The 23,828-nt window shown below is 45.2% G+C and overlaps 1 protein-coding gene across 1 annotated transcript in view; it reads right to left on the reverse strand.

Moving 5' to 3' along the window:
- The window catches only part of ANKFN1 (ankyrin repeat and fibronectin type III domain containing 1), a 1,441,385-nt gene that overhangs the window by 246,133 nt on the left and 1,171,424 nt on the right, over positions 1–23,828 (reverse strand). The window contains exon 16 of the mRNA XM_078650803.1: positions 7,140–7,353. Coding sequence (XP_078506929.1) covers positions 7,140–7,353 — 214 coding nt within the window. The remainder of the gene's footprint in view (positions 1–7,139; positions 7,354–23,828) is intronic.

Raw genomic sequence — 23,828 nt, forward strand, 5'->3', positions numbered from 1 at the left:
TGCAGCAAGATCGAAAATGGCGCAGCACACGCAAAACCAGGAGAAAAACAACTCGGCAGGCTCAGAGTCAACGCCACGCGCGCGATATTGTATTTTTCACGCGCGACCAAGCAAAATAATTCGTAGATTGCAAATTTGCCGATTATTGGGCAAATTCGTGCAATTCGCAGATCGCGAAATCGTCAAAAATTCGCCCGCGAAACGGATTTTACGCCCAGGATTAACTCCTTGAAGAGTCATCCAGGTGTTTGCACCAGTCTTTCAGATCTAGTTTTATGAGACACAGGAGGGGCTCTTTTATCTGGCATCTTTGGTGAAGAGTTCGATGCTTGACTTGGGCACTCATGCAGACTTGCCTCACTCATGAGGTTTGGAGTTGACTAACATTGATGCAAAAGCTTAAAGTGGTTATCGATTTTCCAGGTTGTTGGGCAGTTACCATAGGTACTTTGCTTGCCACAATTCTTAGTGATTCAGCATCAAAGTGACCATCATTCTTGTGTGTCCGCTTTTGCTAGACAAGAACTTGTTTGCTTTCTTGAAGAACAAGTTTCGAGCGCATCTGCGCTTGTCGGCGTAAGCCTTCATTTTGCATTTGCAAGAGGTGTTAGTGACATGAATTTCATCAGGGTCTATTTACTGATTGGTGCTCCATTGTGGTATATTCGTTCCAAGATCTTTCCCAAACTGAAAGGTGGCAGGACTTTCTTCTGTCGTGGAATGAGGAAAGGATTGGTAGGCATGGAGGGATGGGTGTAAAGCTGACTTGATGTCTATACCTTCAAGCACAGCATTCTGAAACACCTTTTCTAAGTACTCAAATATCGTTCAACAACATCATTTGCCTGTGGCCAGAGAGGTTTACTTTGTTGATGTTTGATGTTCAAGCAATTAAGAAACTCTTTGAACTCTCTGCTATAAAAGGGTGGACCGTTGTCAGATTTGAGAATGGAGGAAACAACCCATTATGTGAAAATTTCATCCAGCCTCTCAATGACTGTCATGTGTGGTTGATGATAAGTCTTCCACTAGAGCAAAACGTGAGTACTCATCAACAACTACAATGAGATGATGTTCATTACTGAGGGGTCTGAAGAAGTCAATTCCAATTCTCTCCCAGGCTTACCTGGGAGGATCAGGCATGTTGAACAGGTGCTGAGTCATTTTGGGAAAGACAGTTGCATAGATAACTAGCTTTATGTTCCTTTTCAACTCATTCATCGAGACGCGGGAACCACATTCGATCCCGGAGTACTATTTTAGTTGCTGCAATGCCACAAAGTCCTTTGTGAGTGAGTTCAATAACTTGCTGCCACAGGTTTACGGGATAACTATTCCTGCCCCTCTCAGTATGACACCATCATGTGTAACAGAAAGTTCTTCCCTAACATTCTTGAACATCTGGCACTCAAAATCATCTGTAAGAGGTTGAGTATATTTCCTGCATGATTGTGTTGTAATGATTTCCTTGAGCTTAAGCATGTCGCTGTCAGTATTAGTAGCTGTCAGAATCTGTTCAATAGAAAGAGCTGCAGGTGCACTTGACTTTACTATGAAATCGATGTAGGCCTCAGACACTTAAGACGTGTTAGGAATGGGGTCTCTCTCTAGTTGATAGAGATATGCACCCTGTTCAAGTAGGGAGTAGGAACCTCTACTCCAGTCATGGTAATCTAGATACACACTAACAGATTTCCTGTGCTCATTGTCTGGTAGCTTGCCACAGAGCAATCAGGCTTATCTCTAGAGGTAATGTGTAAAGTATTTGTGCAACACACTCACACAGTAACCTAATGAATACACCACAAAAGAGACTTCACACAGGTTTAGAACAATAGATTATTACATTCTGAACAAAAGAAGACCAAAACCTACAAACCTCCAAAGTATAGAAGTTGAAATATTGAATGTTAAAGAAATATGCAGTGAAGTGCTAAGAAGCAGGTAGCACTAAAAAGGTTACTATAGGTCGCACTGGACCGGGGCAAAGTCAAAGTCTGGGCCAACCGCGAAGGAGCGCCAGCCGGCTACAGGACCCATACAAGCCCCAGTAAACAAAAATTCCTTTCCTTGTCACAAACAGCGAGATGCATCAATATCGAGGCTGGCAGATGCAGAATGCATCAATCTTCTCCACGCAGTAAAGGCAATGCATCAGTTTGGAGGACAGGTGCCGGAGTCAAGAGGCATCGAGCGAAGTGCCGGATTCTGCCATGCAGTCGATGAGATGCGTACATCTCACCAAGCTGCAGCAGTTGCGATATGCTATCTAATGCGTCAATTTCTGGAGGCAAAGCGAAGGCTCTGATGCGATTCCCTGATTTTATTCCTGCAACTGGATGATACATCGAAATCAGTGTTTCAAGTATCTGGGCCATTTCCAGTGAGCCAGGCACAGGAGGTGGTGTAGAGGCGTTGATATCTCAGAGTCTCATGCAATAGGAGGCAAGCCAACAAGCCTTTGGGGATCACTTGTAGTGAAGGCAGAGTCCAGCTCTTCTTCAGCAGAATCAGAGAGCAGCAGGCAGCAGGCAGCAGGGCAACAAAGAGAAAATCAGACCTTCCCAATCAGCAGCCCAGTTGGGTCCTTTAAGCAGCACAGCAGTTCTTCTAGCAGAGCTTCAGTTACAAGTCCAGTAGTCTCTAATTTTTGGAGGTCAGTAAACGAGAACTTATACCCAAAAGTGCCTTTGATGTTGGGTTGACTTCCAATCAGCTCTCTGAAGACCCAGTCCTGTCTGCCAGGCTAGCTGTCAGGGGTAATCAGTCCTTTGTGTAGGGACAGGACACTGCATATTCAAGTGAAGTGTTAGCTCCTCCCTTCTATCCTGCATAGGCAAGGCAATCAGAATGCAATTGTATGTAGATGGGTACTCAGAAACACCTATTCTTCTTGTGTAGGGCTGTCTATAGGAAATGAACAATGTGTAGCTGTCACCCTGCCCAGACATGTGTTGGAGGTGCCCTGCAAAGCACAGAGAGTTATATGCACAGAGAAATGTCCACTTTCTAAAAGTGGCATTTTTAAAATAGTAATTCTAAATTCAACTTCACCGGTAAGAAGGATTTGTCATTACAATTCCAAACATATGAAAAATGAAAAAGCTACTCTTCTCCGATCAGGAATTACAACTTAAAAGTGTTTTAACAAATTCCCATACTAACCTATAAGAGGAGTAGGCCTCAATGTAGTGAAAAACAAAATTGGCTGTTTGTCACTGTCAGGACATGCAAAACATACCAGAACATCTACTATCTTTCATTTACACAGCACCATGCCCTTAGGGCTAACTAGGGCCTACCTTAGTGGTGACTTGTGTGTAATAAAGGCGAGTTTCAAGCTTGACAAGTAGTTTTAAATGCCAAGTCGAAGAGGTAGCAAACTGCATACAAAGGCCTTGCACTGACAGGCCTGAGCCGGGTTTGAAAGGCCACTTCTGTGGGTGGCACAATCAGTGCTGCAGTCCTACTAGTAGTATTTAATTTACAAGTCCTGGGTATATGGTGTACCACCTTACAAGGGACTTACAAGTAAATCAAATATGCCAAACTGGTGTAAACCAATTATACCATATTTAGAGGAGACAACACATGCACTTTAGCACTGGTCTGCCGCTGTAAAGTGCCCAGAGTCTTACAGGCAACAAGTAGAAGGTCAGAAAAAGAGATGGAAATAGGCAAAATGTTTAGGGTGACAATTCAGAAAGGGCCATTTTCCAACAGGTCTTTGTACATTGATGCTGTACGGCACTGGCGAAAAGTAGTCTGCAGGTTTTGATCATTCCTCAGTTTGTGTACGATAGTGTAATCATACCCCTGCAAACCCCACTCCCTCCTCTAAAAGCGAGGGGGCATATTGGCTTTTGAATTTCCAAGGATGGTGATCAACGCCTGATTATCTGTGACAAGGGTTAATTGATTTCCGTACAGTAACACATGAAAGTGTTAACATGCCCCCACTAGAGCTAAGCTTTCTTTCTCCAGTTGAGAATAAGCACATTAAATCTGAGGTAGTCTCCAGCTAGCGTAGGCCACAATGTGTCTTTTGAGCATCGAGCTATCCATTGTGTTGGGCAAGGATTGCGCCTAACCCCCTGGGCTGGCATCCGCCTCAATCTCTGTATGTAATTTAGGATCAAAGTAAGCCATTTCAGTGGCATTTTCAATTGCATGTTTAATTTTCTTGAAACTTCAGTCACATTCCGATGACCATTCAAACGTAAGATCTCAATTTGTTAGTTCTCTTACTGGGGCACTCACGGTGGTAACATCACAAATGTACCTAGCAGGGCATGCCTAAGATAGATCACAGCATAGTCTCTTCTTCTGAAGGCCTAGTAGATGACAATGCTTATATGTTTTCGGGGTCAGGAGGCATTACCTTATCAGAGAAAATATGGCAAAAGAATGTAAGTCTTTTTTTGTGAAACGTACACTTCTCTGCATTTAGTGTGAGACCTGCGTCAGCAAGCAGATGCCATTCTTGTGTGAGTGCTTTATCACGTTCCTTTCATGTAGCCTCACACGCCAGTATATCACCACTGTAGTTAAATGGATGTGTGACCAGCTGAATTATTCGAAGAATAACATCTTGAAAGATTTCTGCAGCTGAAGACACACCAATATGTGGTCTTTTATATCTGAACAAAACCAACATAAGTAGAAAAAGTAGTAATGTAGTTTTCTTCCAGTTCACGTTGATGGTAGCCTTTATTCAGATCAAGGCAGGAGAAAACTTTGGTGCCATTCAGCTGCATGATCATGTCTGCAATGTGTGGATTTGGATGTCTTTCTCTTTTATTTTCTTTGTTGGCCTGTCGAATAACAACACAAATGTGTACTGAACCTCCACTGTCCTTTACAGGTATCACCACAAAGGGTGAAACTCAAGGTTTTGGACCAGTAGAGCACTCAATGATGTCATGCTTTAACAGTGTTTCTAGTTTTTCAACAATAGCTTCCTTGAAGTGAAAAGCAATTTGACAGTGTTGCTGTGCAACAGGGCGAATATCTTAATTAATCGGAAGCTGTATCTTCATCTTCTTAAGCTTCCCAAGTCCCTGAAAGAATGTCGGGACTTGACTCACTACTTCAGAATGGGCATTCAAGTTGTAGTTAATAGAGATCAGTCCCATGTCAGCAGCAGTATCGGAACTTAGCAAGCATGCACTTGACAAAGTACCTAGGAGGACATGAATTGGTGCTTGCACTGTCATTTTCTTGTGCCGCATGGTCACCATAAAGGATCCTGTGCTCTGCAAAGGGTGTAGAAGCTGCCCATGTGTACACCATTGGTCTTGTTGGTGTGAGACATGGCATCTGAGACAGTTCTTTGTACTTTTCTGCCAGCAGGCAGTGTATCAATGCACCACTGTCTATAATGAAAGATGAAAGTTGTACGGCAACCATTCACCTCGAGCATGATTATTGGACAATGTCCAAATGAAATTTGTGTTTCTCCTTGCAAGCGTCCAATCCTACCTGTGTACATTGGTCTGTGACTGACATCAGCATCGCACATCTATCTTCCTCAATGTAACTCGATGATGACATCAGTGAACTGTTGGAAGATTAATTTGAGAATGACCGACTTCATTTTGTTTCCACTTGCCTTAATTAATGCTGCAATTTGGCCTTGCGGGAATGACTGGAGTGCTTCTGAAACTTTCTGACGTCCATCTACTCATCTCTTCATGATGTACTTACATTCTGTTTTGCTTTGCAAACCGTTATGAAATGTTTTTCTTTCCCACTGAATTTACATATCTGTCAGATGACGGGATATTTTCTTTCAAATGAAAAGAGAATCCACAGCCGAAACACAATTTCCTTTTCTTCAGAGACATCACTCTGTGGGCCTCTGCCTTCTGTTTCTGCTTACTTTTCATGCCTAACACTGATTTAGTTTGGGCTGTTTCTGCTTTCATATCAGCAGCTTGTTAATTGGCATGTTCCTCCGTTCTTGCAGCCATGAGCACTTTCTCTAAACTGAGCGTTTGTTGCAGCATACATCATCAGAATGAATTGGAGAGGCGACTCTAACATGCATGGATTCCCCATCATTGAATTCATTGAACTTGCAGTGCTTTATGAGCGTATCAAGTCTCCCAATAAACTCATCCATAGGCTTACCAGCTTGCTGTCTTGGTTGAAAGTGTACCTTCCACAGTCGACTTTCAGTATTGGATTGAACTTGGCCACAAACATCTTCGTAATTTGACGGTATGATACTTCATCAGCCTGTGATATCTTCTTGATCACCTCCTTTAATCCGCCACCTGCCAGGTTCTTTCAGTATTTGATGATCTTTTTGTCATCTGCTTCTTCTATAGCATCTATGAAGTGCTGAACGTTTCAATCCAGGCTGTCAATCAAGGTGCCAATATTCTACTTTTTGGCTGTATTGAAAGGAGACAATGGTTTCTGGAACAGAGCAGCATCGTATTTTCTGCCGTTTCCTACTGATGTCGAGAGTATATGCTGTTCAGGCAGCATTTGATCTTCAACACCTCCTGCCCTGGTGGCACCTCTGCAAGCATCAGCCTGCTCACTTGCTACAAAAAACATTCAATATAGAGTTTAGGCTAAAGCTTTTCTTCTTCACACACAAAAGCAAGACAGCTTCAGGATTAGAAGTGGTCAGGGCTAAGATGCTCAAAGATTTTTCTGTGAGTAGTTGTGATGGAGCGCTGACTTTTGTTCTGAATTTCCATGAGTTAGTCATACCTGTTTTTTTAAAAACACTTTGGTGAACCTGGTTCAAAAATTAGTGTGTACTACACAGAACACAAAATCAGTTAGTTGTATCAAAATGCATATTTGCAAAGTACTATATCAAAGAATGCTTTCAATGAAAGACTGCAAACGTATTCTTCAAGTAATTCGTGCAGCATTATTATTGTCATTATTAAATGTGTAAAGAAATGCGGCTAAGTGTACAAATTTAAGAATGTTAAGAATCCCAGCACATCTGCCTTAGAATGAAAGATATGGCACTGGGATGCCAGGGATCTCCAAGTGCTCTCATTGTTGCTCCTTAATGGGCTAACAGTTGCACTGCATACGTTTTTTCTAACATACCATACAAGTTTCAATCACACCGTACATTTTATATGATTTAATTTATACTTTGTTCTTACCGCTCACAGCATTTCTTCGCCGAGCCTCTGGAGACGGAGATGGGGATGGGAGACAGTCTAGGTGTGATGATGTGGAGTTAGTTTTCATTTGAATTTGTTCTTCGGTGACATCGATAAGGTAAGTTATTGGCAATCCAGCAGGCGGCTGCTTATATCTTGCATAATGTAAAGCATCCATGATCCACCTCATATCGCGCCACATTTCATCGGTTTGCTATGCAATGCAATACAAATAAAAGTGCTTGAAGAACGCAATACATAACATGTACATTTGTCTCATTTTTTGTTTTGCTGTTTTATATAGCGCAAACTTGACCCAAAGATATTTGAGCACTGTACATCAGCACTAGATATATTACACAAGGACACATTCCATGGGCATTGCACAGCCAGGTACATTTCTGGACGATTCCAAACAGGCAATATGAGACAAACAACCATTTGCAATGCAATAGCTCTCGCATTTTAGAAACTTTGCACTATTGGTATTGTTAAATGGCAATGCCTTTTATTATTGCATGTTTTTTTAAAAACATACATAAACGGTATTGTCATTGACAATGCCAATAACTCAAAATCTAGCAATTGTGAGATCTAATGCATTGAAAATGCTTGTTATATTCATAAGCAGGGCCACTGGAATGATGTGATTTTGCGGTGAAAGCAGTTTCAGCATATTTATGGACTTGCCCTATTTGCCACATGATCCATCATTTGCTACATAATCTGCAGATTTTACCCCCAAAAATACAGTTTTACCTTAAACAGATCACAAGTTACTAGAAACTCAGCAAAGCATGTTGCCACACAGTGGAAGGGCTTTCACAAAATTTAATTGGTCACATTTCTATTGGTTATTACTGTGTTTGTGTGGCCATGGAGATAAAACATTTGCTCAGATAGTTTTAGAGTGTAAATATGATAAAATAATGAAGTAGTGAGACAAAATGTGCTGTATTAGCTGCATAATCTGGCTTTTCTTGCCACATAATTTAGTGTACCCTGTCACATAATTTGGTCCTCCCTTGCTGCCTAATTGCAGTGGCCCTGATTACAGGGTGAGGCCTTTTTGCCTCCCAGTGAACAGGGGCACTTCATATAAGGGTTAAGTGGAAACTTCTGAAAACATGCATCAAACACACAGACAGAATATCAAATAATTAGTGAGCAGAGTACATCATAAAAATTGAGAACCTCTACTAAGTCATATGACTTCAATCTGAAAAGCAGTAACCTTAGTATATATGTGTATGTATAAATAGTCATAATATATAGTTAAACAGAATCCCAAACTAATATACAAGGTCACTGTCATTTAATCATGAAAAAGGCTTGAAAGTTAAGAGTAGCCTGATAGGTAGCCCTCAACAGAAAGACCTTCACCTTACGTGGGAGTTTGTTGTTTGTGCTGTCATGGGTGTGAGCGGCCATTTTATTTGGTCACTGAATATAGCACTATTTGATGTATTGTTATTGATGGTTCTTATTCATCCAGTGATATGGATGGCATGCATCCGGTCCTGTAAAGGATTTTGTGATGTACTGAGCGAATACACTTTATTTCAGTTCACGAAAGTGGAGTCATTGCCCTCTGCCCTGATAAAGATGTTCGTTGGTACTAACTGGGGGGTATCATCATCGGTTGCACTTAAGACTGTGACCTGCTGATCTGAAATGCTTTATCGTAGTGGTGCTGGTACAATTTTCTGAATGGGGTTCTGGCCAGGGGCATTTAGCTCACTAAAACTATTGGCACAAACATCCATTTGAACTGATTGAAAGACCTCATTGTTGTGGCTTGGACGTCGATGCAGACGGTTGTCTGAGTCCGGGACCTCCTCCAACCTGAGACAACTAACGGCGAAACCGAGCTTATCTAGGATCCCGAGGGGATCGAAAAACCACAGACCTAGTGTCTAAATATCCAGGGAACAACCCGGTGCGGGAGCAGCGAGCGGAAAACTGCCAGGAGACCCAAGAAAAACGAAAGAAGCAAAGCGGAGTGGTGTTACAGCGGAGACAAGATGGCGGCCCCTCGCTAAAGAACAATAAAAAGCTGTCGGAACGTCGGGAAGGGCTGAGGTGAGAGCAAAGCGCTAAATAAGCAAATCACGACATGGCATACACCCGGCTGCCCTCCCGACGCAATGTAATCTCAAACTCCCCATGAAAAAATACAGCGCAGGCACAAAAGAGTGAGAAGGGGAAAACGAAAGCGATACTAAGGGCGGACATCTTGACTCCCATACTCACGAGACAACAAAACGCTATCACAAACGCTAGGGGCAGTCAGCACGAGCCCAGCCGCGCCACCAGTTGGTCTTGATCTCAAACTCCCCAGCAAGAATACAGGAGACCCAAGAAAACGAAAGAAGCAAAGCGGAGTGGTGGTACAGCGGTGTTACAGCGGAGACAAGATGGCAGCCCCCGCTAAAGAACAATAAACAGTTTGTCGGGGCGTCGGAAAGGGCTGAGGTGAGAGCGAAGCGCTAAATAAGCAAAGCACGACATGGCATACACCCGGCTGCCCTCCCGACGCAATGTAATCTCAAACTCCCCATGAAAAAATACAGCGCAGGCACAAAAGAGGGAGAAGAGGAAAATGAAAGCGATACTAAGGGCTAGGGGCGGACATCTTGACTCCCATATCCACGAGACAACAAAACACTATGGGCAGTCAGCGCGAGCCCAGCAGCGCCACCAGTTGGCCTTGAGCTCCCCCCCTCATAAGGATCGCTGAGGAAGGAGGGCTAAGAACCACGAACTACGAACGCCACGGAGATAGCGGAGGCGGCCATTTTAGAGCAACCCGGTCAACAGCAAGGAGACCGAGTACGCACAGAAGGTGGCGAGACGGGAAAAGAGGGAGAAGGTTGTTGGCTGAGGCAAGCTAACACAAGAAGCACTAACCATGCACGCACAAAACGCTGCCAACACCAACACACTAAGGAAACGGAGCAAATCCGCAAACTCGCGAGACAAAACAGAGGTCAGAGGTCGGAAGGAACAAATACGAGGTGGTGGCGGTAGAACTTGGAGAAAAGCGAAGAAGGAACCGACCACACACCCATAGTGGCCCCCTTACCCGGCCCTGCAGAGGAACAACAAGCAAGTGGATGGTCGTCACGCACCCTACACGCTACCTCCACCCCTACGCAGGAACAAGCAAGCAAGGTGAGCTGGCGGGGGGAAAGACCAGAACCAGGAACATCCGCGAACCCAGCAGGTTCCGGCTCGAGACTTTAACACCAGCAGGCAGGAAAAGAGCGGAAATATCCGACCAGCAGAGAGAAAACCGGCCGCACTCATATCTGGTTGGCAGAGGAGTCCAAAAGATGGCAAGCCAAGACGGCAAATCCAACAACGAGCCCAAGAAAAGAAAATACTCGCCGAACTCACCAGCAAAAACAAAGATGGACTTAAAACATGAGGTCACACTAGAAACACTACTAAAAAAAATAAATGAAGGGAATGACCTCGCCAAAGCTACCAAGCAGACCATAGATAACATGCAGCTAGAGCTGGCTGGGATCAGAGCGGACCAAAGCAAAACAAATAGCAGGATAGATGCCGCGGAGAAAAGGATTAGCGACATCGAAGATACCTGCACTCAAACAAGCAAGCACCTAGCAGGCGTCTCCAGGAAATCATCCAACATGGAGAAACAACTAGCAGAGCAGGAAGACCGCCTTAGGAAGAACGACATAAGACTCCTGGGGGTCCCAGAGGGAGCAGAGGAAAATGCGGGATCCTGCATAGCTTTGGTGGAGGAGCTGCTACCTCAGATCACGGGAATCCAGTTTGACAGGCAGTTCGAAGTGGATAGAGCCTACAGAGTGCCAGTCTTCAAACCAAAACTAGGTCAAGGACCTAGACCAATCATACTTAAGCCACTAAGAGCCAACCACACAGAAGCAATCTTCGCAATCGCAAGGAAGGGGAAGAACCTAATGTGGAATGGAAACAAGCTCATAATAACGCAAGACTATTCCAAACACACGGTTGACATTAGGAAGGGATTCCTGGCCCTCAGAGACAAGCTACGAAACAGAGGCATAACTATCACTTTTGCGGGACCCGCCAAACTGAAGATAACAAACAGAGGATACACACAAACGTTTGACGACCCAAACGACCTGAAGAGATTCCTGCAAGGCCCACCAATGGAAGACATGGAAACTCAAAACACGAACATCAGCCCAGCAAAAAGAAGAGCATCCACAGGAAGCAACGAAGGAGCCAGTGGAACGAACACCTGAGAGACTAACAGACCGTACTTTAAGCTTGTGAACTTTGCAACTGATCTACCTCAGGAAGATATCAAGAACCCGAACTTTTTTTTCTACCTCAACCGCAGAAGCAAGTGCCCACGAGAAGTCCGTAATGAGTCATATCCTTTTTGTTTTTCCTTTGATCTAAGATGGTACTCTTCTGATTTGGACAGTAAGCTCGGCGCAACTGATGCATACTCAGGCAGAGGGGAGGAGGAACCTCGATGTCGCACGCCCGACAGACAAAAGAAGGAGGGAGGGGTGTGGGGAGGGAGGGGGGAAGGGCAAGGGGGGGTCTAAGCAAGTACAGTTTCTCATATTCTCTATCTTTCTTACTATCACTCTCACTATCCTTTACTCAGCCTCACTCTTTGAGGCGACACACTACACCCTGGGAGGAGGAGGCAGGAGGCGAAACAGGAGGGAATCCCAAGACGAGTATCCGGGCAACGGGGCACAGAGTAGACAGAAGAGTGACCCACAAAACACCGAAATATAGGAGCAGCTGACGGGGTGGGATGACGTCATCAAGGGTAGCACATACCTCAGCCGACCTTGAAATTGTCTCGCTTAACGTCAAGGGCCTCAACCATCCCGTCAAACGCAGAAAAATGATCGAATACCTTACGAAACTCAAGAGCATCATATGCGTCCTTCAGGAGACGAAACTCTCACGGGAAGACACATCGCGACTGAAAGCAAACTGGATTGCAGACCATGCATGTTCTCCAGCCATACAAAAAAAGAGGGGGGTGATCACACTACTAAACAAGAAATCTAAGCTAACAATCCAGGAAACATACTCTGACGAGGATGGCAGACTACTGATAACTACCCTCAAGAGAGGCGACGAGACGATACATGTAGCAAACATCTATGGCCCCAACACACAGGACAAGGAATTTTGGGAAGGGGTGGAAAAGAAACTAGGCGACATTCCACAACACGAGCTTATAGTGATTGCCGGTGATCTCAACGAAGTTATGGACGATACTATCGACAGACACTCACCCAAAGCACGCACAAGACCCCAAACACCAAACACGCTAAAAAACTTATGTAGCAAACTCCAACTTAGAGATCCCTGGAGACTGCAACACCCTGACACAAGGGACTACACCTTCTACTCCCTTCCACACAACTCATACAGCAGGATAGACTACATCCTGATATCGGCAGACTACACACACCTTACCGATCAAACTGAAATATCAGCAATCACCATCTCAGACCACGCTCACATCAGTCTAACACTAAGAGGCAAGCACAACGAAGAACGCTTCAGCAGATGGAGAATGAACAGCGACATTCTCAAAAACCCCGATAATGTAAAAGAGATCGAGGGTGCTATCACAGAATACCTCGAACTCAACGACACCCCTGACATAGACAGAGGGGTGCAGTGGGACGCACTAAAAGCAACACTGAGAGGCAGAATCATAAGTATCAAAGCCAGAATGAACAAAGAAAGGAATAAAAAAATTGCTGAGCTTGAACAACAGATAACCGACCTTGAGAAGGGGCACATTGCAAATCTCAAAGATGGCAATACGCTGACAGAACTGTCCAAAAAGAAATATGAGCTGAACAGAATATTAAGCAAGAAAGCAGGGGGATGGATTAACAAATATAAGGCTATCAACCTGTGCTCGGCGAACAAAGCAGGTAAGGCGTTAGCCGCCTACTTCAAGTGTAAGCAGAGACAGCACACTATCGCCGCGATAACAGATCCCAGCTCCAGGTCACAAACAGCTAACAAAGAGATCCTTGAGGTCTTCAAGAAATTCTACGAGGGACTCTACACAACGGACACCAACCTCAAGCCAGACGGAGGAGCCAATCTCCTAGAGAAAATAAACCTACCATGCCTCACGGCAGATCAGAGGGAAGCGCTAGAAGGAGGAATTACCGGGCCAGAAATAGAGAGAGCAGTAGCCTCACTAAAAGAAAACAAAGCACCAGGTCCTGACGGCTACACTGCCACCTTCTACAAGCGCTTCCTCCACCTCCTAAAACCCACACTGGTGGAAGTATTCACACACTGCAGCCAGATAGGCAGCATGACCCAGTCAATGTCTGAGGCGAACATCATAGTACTCCCCAAAGATGACAAAGACCACCAATACACAGCCAACTACCGGCCCATTTCACTAATCAATGTAGACTGCAAGATCTATGCGACAGCACTGGCGATGAGACTAAACACATATCTGCCAAGCATAATCCACATCTCACAGGTTGGTTATATAAAAAATAGACTATCCAACGACAACACCAGACTACTATGCCACCTGATAGACAGAACATCCAAAATAAACAACCCAGCCGTGATGATAGCCTTGGACGCCGAGAAGGCCTTTGACAGAGTCTCCTGGCCCTTCCTGAACAACTGCATGAGGAAATTTGGCCAAGGAGATCAATATAGGAAGATGGTAATGGCACTCTATAACAAGCCAATGGCCAAAGTAGTGGTTAACGGTGCTGCGTCAAACCCATTTACGCTGGGCAGATGCACAAGACAAGGGTGCCCACTATCACCGGCCCTGTTCTTCTTAGCCGTAGAACCACTACTAGCCATGATTAGGGCGAACACACACATAAGAGGCATCGCAACACAAGACTGCGTGGTCAAGCTGGCTGCATACGCAGACGATGTACTAATCATAACAGAGGAACCGGACACATCCATTGCAGCACTAATGTCCACCATCGAGGAGTACGCACAAGTCTCAGGGTACAAGCTCAATAAAGATAAGTCAGAATGCAAACCACTGAACATCCACACCACAAAAGCGTCACTGAACAACTCAGGCCTAACATGGCAGACAAAACACCTAAAGTACCTAGGCTTATACTTCGGAAGAGATCTAAAGTCAACCCTCGACTACAACGAGAGCAGACTTCTGAAGAAAGTGAAAGCGAGCATAGACACATGGTCTCCCAGATTCATAAGCTGGTGGGGGAGACAGACGACTTCCACAGACAGCTAGACAAATTACTCAATAACTTCATATGGAGAGACAAAAAACCAAGAATAAGCCTCCAGAAACTGAGACTAAACAGGAACCTGGGGGGCTTAAACCTCACCAATTTTAAGACATTCCACACTGCCTGCCTAGCCAGGCAAGGCATCCACTGGGTAGCCCCAAGCCAAGAGTACACACCTGCATTGCTGTCTCTAGAAAGAGCAATAATAGGTGGCCTAGACCCGATAGCTATGCTAACCGCAAACAAACACCCCCAGGCCAACAACACTATCCTGAAGAACACAAAGTCAGCGCTGCTCAAAGTAGATAAGAAGCTAGAGCACAGCATCAGAGACACTGAATGGATCTCCATATGGCACAACACGAAGCTCAAGTACAAAAAGAAAACACTAGACAGGAAGGAGTGGTACATGCAAGGCATCTCCATACCAAAACAACTAATGAGACAAGGGCAACCCCTCAGTTTTGACTCAATCAAGAACGAGCACAACCTCCCTAAGCTTGAATTCTACACATTCCTGAAAATAAAAACCACAATCACCAAAGCGAACCTCAACAAAAACACCCCCTCCATCATAGAATACATGTCAAACATAAACAGGCTAGGACACCAAACGGCCCACATATACAAACTACTCAGCCCCCACACATCAAGACTTAACAACAAACCCCTGGAGCACATAGAAAGAGACATGGGGAGACGACTCACAGAAAAAGAGAAATTAACTGTATGGCAAACCGCAACCAAACTTAAGATAACCCCACAGCTGGCCCAGACGAAATACTGGCTGCTGCACAGAGCGTTCTGGACTCGGCCCGCCTGGCAGCTGCCGGTATTAGGGAAAACGATAAATGCTGGAACTGCCACAAAGAGAAAGGGGACCTGGAACACCTAATCCTACACTGCTCCAAGGTCAGAAAGTTCTGGAGCCAGATAAGGCAATTCATCTCTGGAATGACTGGCCAAACGTTACAAGGCAGCATCACTGAAATCACAGCGACAGCACTAGCCCCGACCCCGAAAGCCAAAGACGATAGAGACCTGATAGACCTCCTCTTAACATCAGCGGTGAAAATAATCCTCACGAACTGGAAGGACACCAGGAAGGCCACCTTCAAAGGCTAGCTAAACTGGATCACCTTCCTGAGAGGAGCAGACAACATAGCCTCACACCATTCACCGAATCACCCCTCAGGGGGGGAAATGTGGAAAGCACTGGACGAAAACATGATCACCCTCAAGCCCCCGTAAACGTCCCCGATCGCAGAGCTGAAATCAGCCGACAGAGATCCCCCCCCCTGGGGTTTTTCTTCTTGCTTTTTTTCTTTTTCTTTCTTTTTCTCTCTTTCTATCTTTCTGATCTCTACACAAGTTCAGCAAAGAAGGGAACGCAAATGCAAGTGCCTAACCGTATATACCAAAAAGAAGTGAAGTACCCACTGTAAACCTGTAAACCATGCTGACCCACCCTTGATATGTTGAAAAACCGTAACTGTACTGTATGTATATATATACCTTTCTTAATAATAATTTGTGAAATAAAAAAGAAACATGGGCACTGAGCCGGGATTAGGGATGAGGGACTCAGTGAAAAAAAGAAAAAAGAAAGACCTCATTGTGTCCGTATCTTTCTGACCTGCCACCCCATGTGGAAGGTAACCCTAGTGAGAACACCCCTGTTCCGTCGGCTCTGTGAGATGTTGTGTGCAGATAAGGCTCCGCAGCTATACAGCAACTCTTTGCCAACGATATGATTTAGGTGCCATTTTGCAGGTATCAGGGTGCTGGAAGAGTCTAAAACATTCTGACAGCTGAGATTTATAGCTTTATCAGAACCAGCTAGACTGATACTATCCGAATATGTATACTTGCTTGTGTCAGAGGTGTTTATCTATAAGACATCTATTAGGAATGGGGATAGTTTTATAAACTGTAAGGTACATTTACAGACATAGCCAAAATGGTAAGAAAAAAACATTTCCTACAGAGTCGTAAAAAGAAACTACCATATTGCTAACTGAAGGTTGTGCATGGCTGTAGTGTAGATGGTATGCTGTAAAGACCTTCCATAAGAGAGAAAACATAATATACGGAAACAGAAGCAAGAAATAAAGTGGGAGCTGCGCACACAATGAAGCCTTTATGGCACCTCCACATATCTTGCCAGTTGCCGTTAAAGTAATCTAAGCATATTACACTTACCCAGCTATCAAAAGTGCCTGTTGCAAAGTAGATAAGTGACAGTAGAATCGCAGGCGCTGAAATAGCGTGCACACAAGGGTGCAGATAACAAAGGAGGACTAACATCAAGCCTGCATATTGAAAGGGTATATTGTGTATGATAGTATACAGCGCAAGACACTATCCGTCCATCTATAAATGCTTGCGTCAGAAGTGACAGCTGTAGAAGAGACTTGCGAAGGAGTCTATAAGGGGGAGGGGTAAAGAAAGGGCGAGGGAGGAGGGGCAATGAGGGGGGGGCAAAGACATGCACGAGGAAAAGAAGATGAGGGGAGAGATGAACTGACAAAGTGGCGAGGCTGAGTGTGATGAGGCAAAGGAGGCATAGATCGTGCAGCGACAACCTGTGAAGTGATGGACAGGAGGGAGAGCACAGAAGCAATGGGGGGGGAAGAGGAGAGCGGGAGCAAGGGCAGTGACGTTAAGGACAAGCAGGGCACAAGTCCTAAAAAAAGAAGTGGGGGACTCTCCAAGTTAGGTGGTGTGCCAGGAAGTGACACCACGACAAGAAGTGACATCACACAGGAAGTGACATCACGACAGGAAGTGACATCACATGTGTAGCATATCTATCATTTGCACGTATTGCAAGATTTAGCAATTGAAGCTGCTCAGTACTTAAGCCTGTGACTTAAGGTCCCTGCATAGGGGAATTAACAGCCCAAATGTGGATGAAGTTTGGTGTACAACTACATTAGTAAAGACATTAAGTGCTGTAAGCGAGGCATACTAAAACATGGCACCATGAACAAAAGCAAATAGCTGTCAAGTTTTCAGGGTGCTCGGTAAAATAAGTGGGGGACGCTTCTACCAAACACCTCTGAGCAAGTGGCCTGTGCTAAGTTTTGTTTTTTCCTAGTCCACCAAAGCACACACTTCTGGGGGTTGAAGTCACAGTCAGCTCAGCGTGCCCAGCTGTTGGACTCCACCCATGACACTGCCTATCCGGAGGGGGTCCCTTCATCTTCCTCACTCTTGGAACCTGCACTAGCACCCTCCTCACCCTGCAGTGCATGGTCTCATATTCCTATTAAGGACTCCCACAGCGTGGGATTAACATCCACCCTTCTAGCAATGGTCTGACAATTTGAAGGGGGTTGAGAGAGGCCTTAGATCAATGCACAGTACTCTGTGCCAATTGGGCCACTGACATTCTGGCTGTTCACTAACCCCACTGCCACTGGCTGTGATCACTGTCCATTGCATCCAGTGGGGCAACTCGCCAATTGCCCTTTACAGAGGTCATGGCACAACAAAATTCTTCTGTACCATCGTCTACTAGGGGACCAGATGATCCAGTGGAGGCATCCTGTAGAAAATTACCACAATGGGTTGAAGGTTTCAGCTGATGAACGCTGATATCACAGAACTCACTGCTGAGACTGGACATTGGAGTGTTCCAGGGCTGTCTGGGTGGCATTGGGCACCCAACTTACTACACTGGAAACCCAAGTGACACAATCGAACACCTGGCAACCAGAACATTGGCACTTATGGCATTAGAGCATTAACCTTGAGGATAGCAGCTGGAAGAAAAACATATGCTTTTTTGGTTTTCTGGAAAAGATGGAACAGGATGATGGGCTGGGGTTCTTGTGTGACTTGCTCCCACATCTTATGGGGCTGACATTCACCTTATCCTTTGCGATTCAACATGCACATCACATAAGTACACACATGCCAGTTACTCGTGACAATCTCTGCTTGCTTCCTGAGATATCAGCAGGTCCAACACATCTTGGCAACTGCCCATAATTATGGACCCTACAACTATGATGGCCTTGAAATCCACATTTTGGTGAACTTCTTCAGAGCGACAAATGACAAACAAAGACCTTTCTTATATCTCCGACCTATTCTATGTCAATAGGAAATCAATTATGGGAAATCAACCACAATCAATTCTGCTGCGAGACTCATCACAGGTTCGACAGAGAAACTTTCACATATCCTCAGACCTGAGAGCTCTCAATTGGCTTCCGTTTGAAGCCAGAATTCACCTAAAATGATTCACAAGGCCCTCTACCACAATGCCCCACACGACCTAGCACAGAAACTGGTGCTCTCTGCGGGCAGCAGAGCCTCCAGGAGTGCCAAGACTCTTCTTCTACAACCACAATCATTTGCCAAGAAAAAACCTGTAACCGGTGCCTCTCTGGAATGGCTCCTAGGATCTAGAATGATTTACACAGTGAAACAAGAATGAACCCTTCCTCTGCCTCCTTCATAAAAGAAGTGAAAGCGATCTTCATGGCAAAATTCACGTGAACTCTATGACTGTTTACTGTATTTTATTATTTGTTGTGTTTTTGCGATCCATATCCGTCCTTCTGTTCTTCGATTAAGAGCTTTGTATAACATCTTCACATCGATCTCTGTATGCTATCTTTTGCCGTCTACTTATGACTTGTAAAGCGCTCTGATACTCGCAAGAGTCTTGTTTGCGCTATATAAAACTTCAAAATAAACAAATAAATAAATGATGGCCATTTGGAACCTGCCCACATGTGAATTACAATAGATGGCAAATCCAGGGATTTTCTAGAACCTGAGTACCTGTGGTATTTTTCTGGGCAAGTTGCAGGTCCATGCCATAGACATGTCATATACCCCTGTTCCCACAGGGGATGCTCCTACCCATCCCCACAAGAACAACAGAGGTTCCAGCTACATGGGCAAACTGAAGGGGAGCGGGTATCCCATCTGAATCCTAAAGTGGGAAGGACAGGGCCCTCAGGGCAGGGGTGGAATTTACACATGAGACAGGTGGGTCAAGTCCCATTTGCTGCTGAAAACAACCGGGACTTCTGACAAGGCTGATGAGGACCACCAACCCCAATATGAAATTCTACAGCTCTGGATGGCTGAGTGCCCGATAATCGCTTTGGTAGCCACTGTGGTCATTTTATTCATGCTTGCATGCCGTTGTTCTTTCCTTGACACTATTTTTTGTTCTATACAGTTGCATGATACAATGTGATGTTGCTTTTTATTATCGTCCTGTGCTATGCATGGGGGCTACTGAAGTTTCAAATGGTTCTGTATTTTATCCTCAAATACCTGATTAATAACCCTCCTCCTCGGCTTTTCAGGTACCCAGCGCTAGTAGCGGGGCATACCCTCCCCCGCTGACCTCCCAACAGAGGTCTAAATCCAACCCATGCCACTGTTTCCTCAGCTGGTGTAATTGCCCGCCACCCAGATGTGTACCCCTCCCTTTTTCTCCTCCCCCCACTCTCTACATGGAGCCCCTCCTCAGAGGGCTTCTCTTCTTTCACTCCTCATTGCTCCCCCTTCGCCAATGCCACCCTCTACTTCTCTTTCCCTCCCCTCTTGTATCGAAGATACTAAACACAATTTCCTCCTCTCTAGGACCGGGCCCAGTGCCTGGAACGTCAGCTACTGTGAGGTTTTAGCTCCACGACTGCATGTATTCACTCCCCCCATCCCTCTCGAAGTGAGGACACTTAGCTTGGCAGTCCCCCTTCTTACCTAGCATATTCACCCTTCCTTTCTTTACCCCTACAGTTGATTACAACTCCATGCACCACTGTTGCCTGCTCGTACAACCCCCAAACCCCCCAACCCTGTTCCTGCTCGCCACACCATCCTCCAATTATGGCGGCACTTCCACAGCCTCACCCTTTACTTTGAATGCAAAAAAGTCCTTGCATATCCGAACTCGAAACATGTGGACATAGTCCTTCTACAGGAAACCCATCTCACACACCCGGAGGCAAACATACTTAAACAGGATTGGGTGGGTAGAGTCATCCATACCAGCTGCTCCTTGCAGCTGGCTTCAGATGGCGTGTCCACCCCATGGAAATGAGGTGTGGCCATCCTTCTCTGCAAATCACTTATATGTACTGTACTTAAGACATGGACCGACCCTGGGGGCAGGTCCAACTGTGCCAGTCTTAAGATACTAGACAAGATCATATGCATGGTGTAGGTCTATGCCCCATTGGGGACTAAGGCGACATTCCTTCTTGGCCGCAATTGCATTATCATGGAACTCAGCACGTTGTCTGAAATTTTGGGAGGAGCCTGGGACATAGCCCTGGATGCAGTGTTGGATTGGACTGGCCTCATTGAGCCAGCGCTGCAGACCGAGCACTCTCACAATTGAACCATGACATTCTTGATATTTAGTGCCTTATTTCAATGACTGAAAAATCACATACCTATATGTCACTGATATTTGGCACACAATCTAGGCTTGATTACTTTCTCATCTCTCAATCCTTTCTGCCACTAGTACTAGATGCTCAAATCCTGGAGGGTTTGCTCTCGAATCATTCACCGATTAGCTTGTTGCTTCATCTGGGATTGATGAGGCAGATCCGTAAGCCCTGGAGCCTCGATGTCTCTTATTATAAGATGCTGAAAAGGAAGGTGCTCCTTAAATTCCACTTCAAAACTTATCTTGACGATAATGTGGGTTCAGTCTCATCTGCATGGATGCTTTGGGCAGTGGCAAAGGCAACTATTGGGGGTCAACTAATCTGTGATGCAGCCCTTCATAATAGGTAGAGGGCAGCCTAGCAGGACTCCCTGGAAACATCAGCTCACAACATGACCTGTTCATACTCCTCCTGCCCCACAGATCTAACCCTTCAACAGCTAAAGTAGACTAAAAAGGAGCTCAATGCTCATTTCACCTCGAAGGCGGAATACACACTCCATAAACTTTACTATTGTCATTATGGAAAGGATGTAAAAGGTCGCAGGCTGCTTGGGACCCAGCTCTGGCAGGCAACAACTATCATCTCTGTCATAAAGTATCAACCTGGTTAACTCGTCATGTACCCACAAAGGATAGCAGATGATTTCATGTACTATTACAGAACCCTTTATACCCCTTAATTGCCCCCAATGAAGCTCAAATAGACAGCTTCTTTTGGGCGATTCGCCTCCCATGTATAAAAAACAAGGGCAGGAACTGCTTTCGGGTGGGATCATGAAGGAGGACCTTGCACAGGACATATCCGCTGCGTCTGAAAATAGAGTCCCGGGAAGGATGGCTTTCCCGAAGAGTATTACAAACGGAGATCACCTGATGTGGTGGACTCGCTCTTCGTGGCTTATGGGGAGGCAGACTGAAAGGGAGGACTAAGTCCGATCTCCAACAAGTTCCTTTTAACAGTGCTTGCCAAACTGGGCATGGACCTATTGTCCAGTAGCGGTTATCGGCCCATCTCTCTCCTAAATGGAGATGTCAAGATCCAGGCCAGCATATTGGCAGGTCATCTTAAGAAAGTCTTTCCTACACTTATCCATCCCACGCAAGTGCGAAGCTTCCCAGGCCAAACATCTTGTAACCACTTATGAACTCTGGCTCATGACCTCTGGATGGTCAAGGACTTGCTGGAAGAGGCGCTAGTCTTGTCCTTTGTTGCAAAAAACGCGCTTGATCATATCGAATGAGGATACCTTTTCACAGTAAATTTGGCCTCAGTGATGAATCCGCTGGCTTTATAATTCTCCCTCAGCGCATGAATACTGCTGGGGTTTTCTGTCAGGCTCTTTGCCCATCTGGCTTGGGACATGACAAGGCAGCAGCCTTGCACCAATCAGCAGATGTAGTTGGTATCCCCACACTGGGTGGACCCTCGACTATTCTCCTTTACACAGATGATATTCTGCTGACGCTTACCGACCTTCCTAGGTCGCTGCTTTTTGCTTTTTGTGCCTCATCAATAAATATATGGCCATAGCAGGCTACAGGGTTAACTGGGATAAGAGTGAAGCTCTATCCCTTTCCGCAACCGCAACAATGGGTGCCAGTCAGAACTATCAATTTAGCTGGACACCACCATGCTTTAAACACCTCGGTGCTTTGTAAACCGAGGGCTAAAATGTACGACAACAAATAACCTGGAACTCCTAACAGAGTGGACCAAGACTGACTTTGCCAAACAAACACACTTCAATATCTCACTGTGGGGTAGGACCCAGGTCATTAGGATGGTCACCCTACCTAGATTCACCTATGTCCTGGGTATGCACCAGATCTCAATCCCAATATTGCACTCCATTGACAGTGACATCAAGGAATTCATTTGGGGTGCTGCTCGCCAATGGATGGCAATTTCCAGGCTGCAATCCTATAGGGCACATGGGCTCTCAACCTTGTGCAGATTGCCTTTATGCAAAGGGGGACACTGGGCCCCTTTTCTGGTCCTGATAGAGAGAGAATTCTCTTGGAGTGCACCGGGCCTCTATTCACTGTATATGCTTGGCACACTTACACCATATCTTAATAATCCCATGATCAACGCCATGGTACACTCCTGGAAGCAACCGCACATTCTTCTATTAACTGTCTATTACTGACCTGAACTTTCACAAGCGAGCCCCCATCTAGTGAAATGTTGGAATCTGCATAAGAGGAGCATTGCTGCACTAGTCCATATGGTATCAAAATAAATATCCTTGGGCCAGACGTAGGTCGGCAAATACCGGTCGGTAACGGCCGATTTCGGCCGTTACCGACCGGTATTTGCCAATGGAGATGTAGGGGCCTCAAAACATACAGAATCGGTATATTTACCGAATCGGTAAATTTACCGATTCTGTAAAATACCGAATCGGTAAATACAGATGTAGGTGGCACTGAAAACAGTGCCACAGGCCATTACCGATTCGTTATTTACCATGTAATACTATTGCATGGTAAATAACGAATTCTAGTGTACATGCACATCTGTGCATGTACACCTGTGCCATGTGGCACACATACATGCCCTTAGGGCATGTATGTGTGCCACATGGCACAGGTGTACATGCACAGATGTGCCAGAAATGAGGGGGGGCAACAGGGTGTCAAAGTGACACCCTGTCCCCCTTGTCAAATCGGTAATTTTACCGATTCGGTAATTACCGAATCGGTATTTGCCATTGATTCCTATGGCCTTCAAGGCCCATAGGAATCAATGACAAATAGTGATTCTGTAATTACAGAATCGGTAAATACCGAATCTTACCGATTCAGTATTTTTACCGATTTTTTACCTACAAAGCAATTACCGATTGGTAAATACCGAATCGGTAAAATTCGGTATTTACCATTCGGTAATTTGCTATTACCTACATCTAGCCCTTAGATCCTTGACAAGGGAACTCTTAAATCTTTTGAGGTCAGGAGGGATGAATTCCATCTGTCCATTTATCAGAAATTGAGATG

This window comes from Lissotriton helveticus, chromosome 7 (assembly GCF_964261635.1).
Source record: "Lissotriton helveticus chromosome 7, aLisHel1.1, whole genome shotgun sequence".
Taxonomy (NCBI): Eukaryota; Metazoa; Chordata; class Amphibia; order Caudata; family Salamandridae; genus Lissotriton; species Lissotriton helveticus.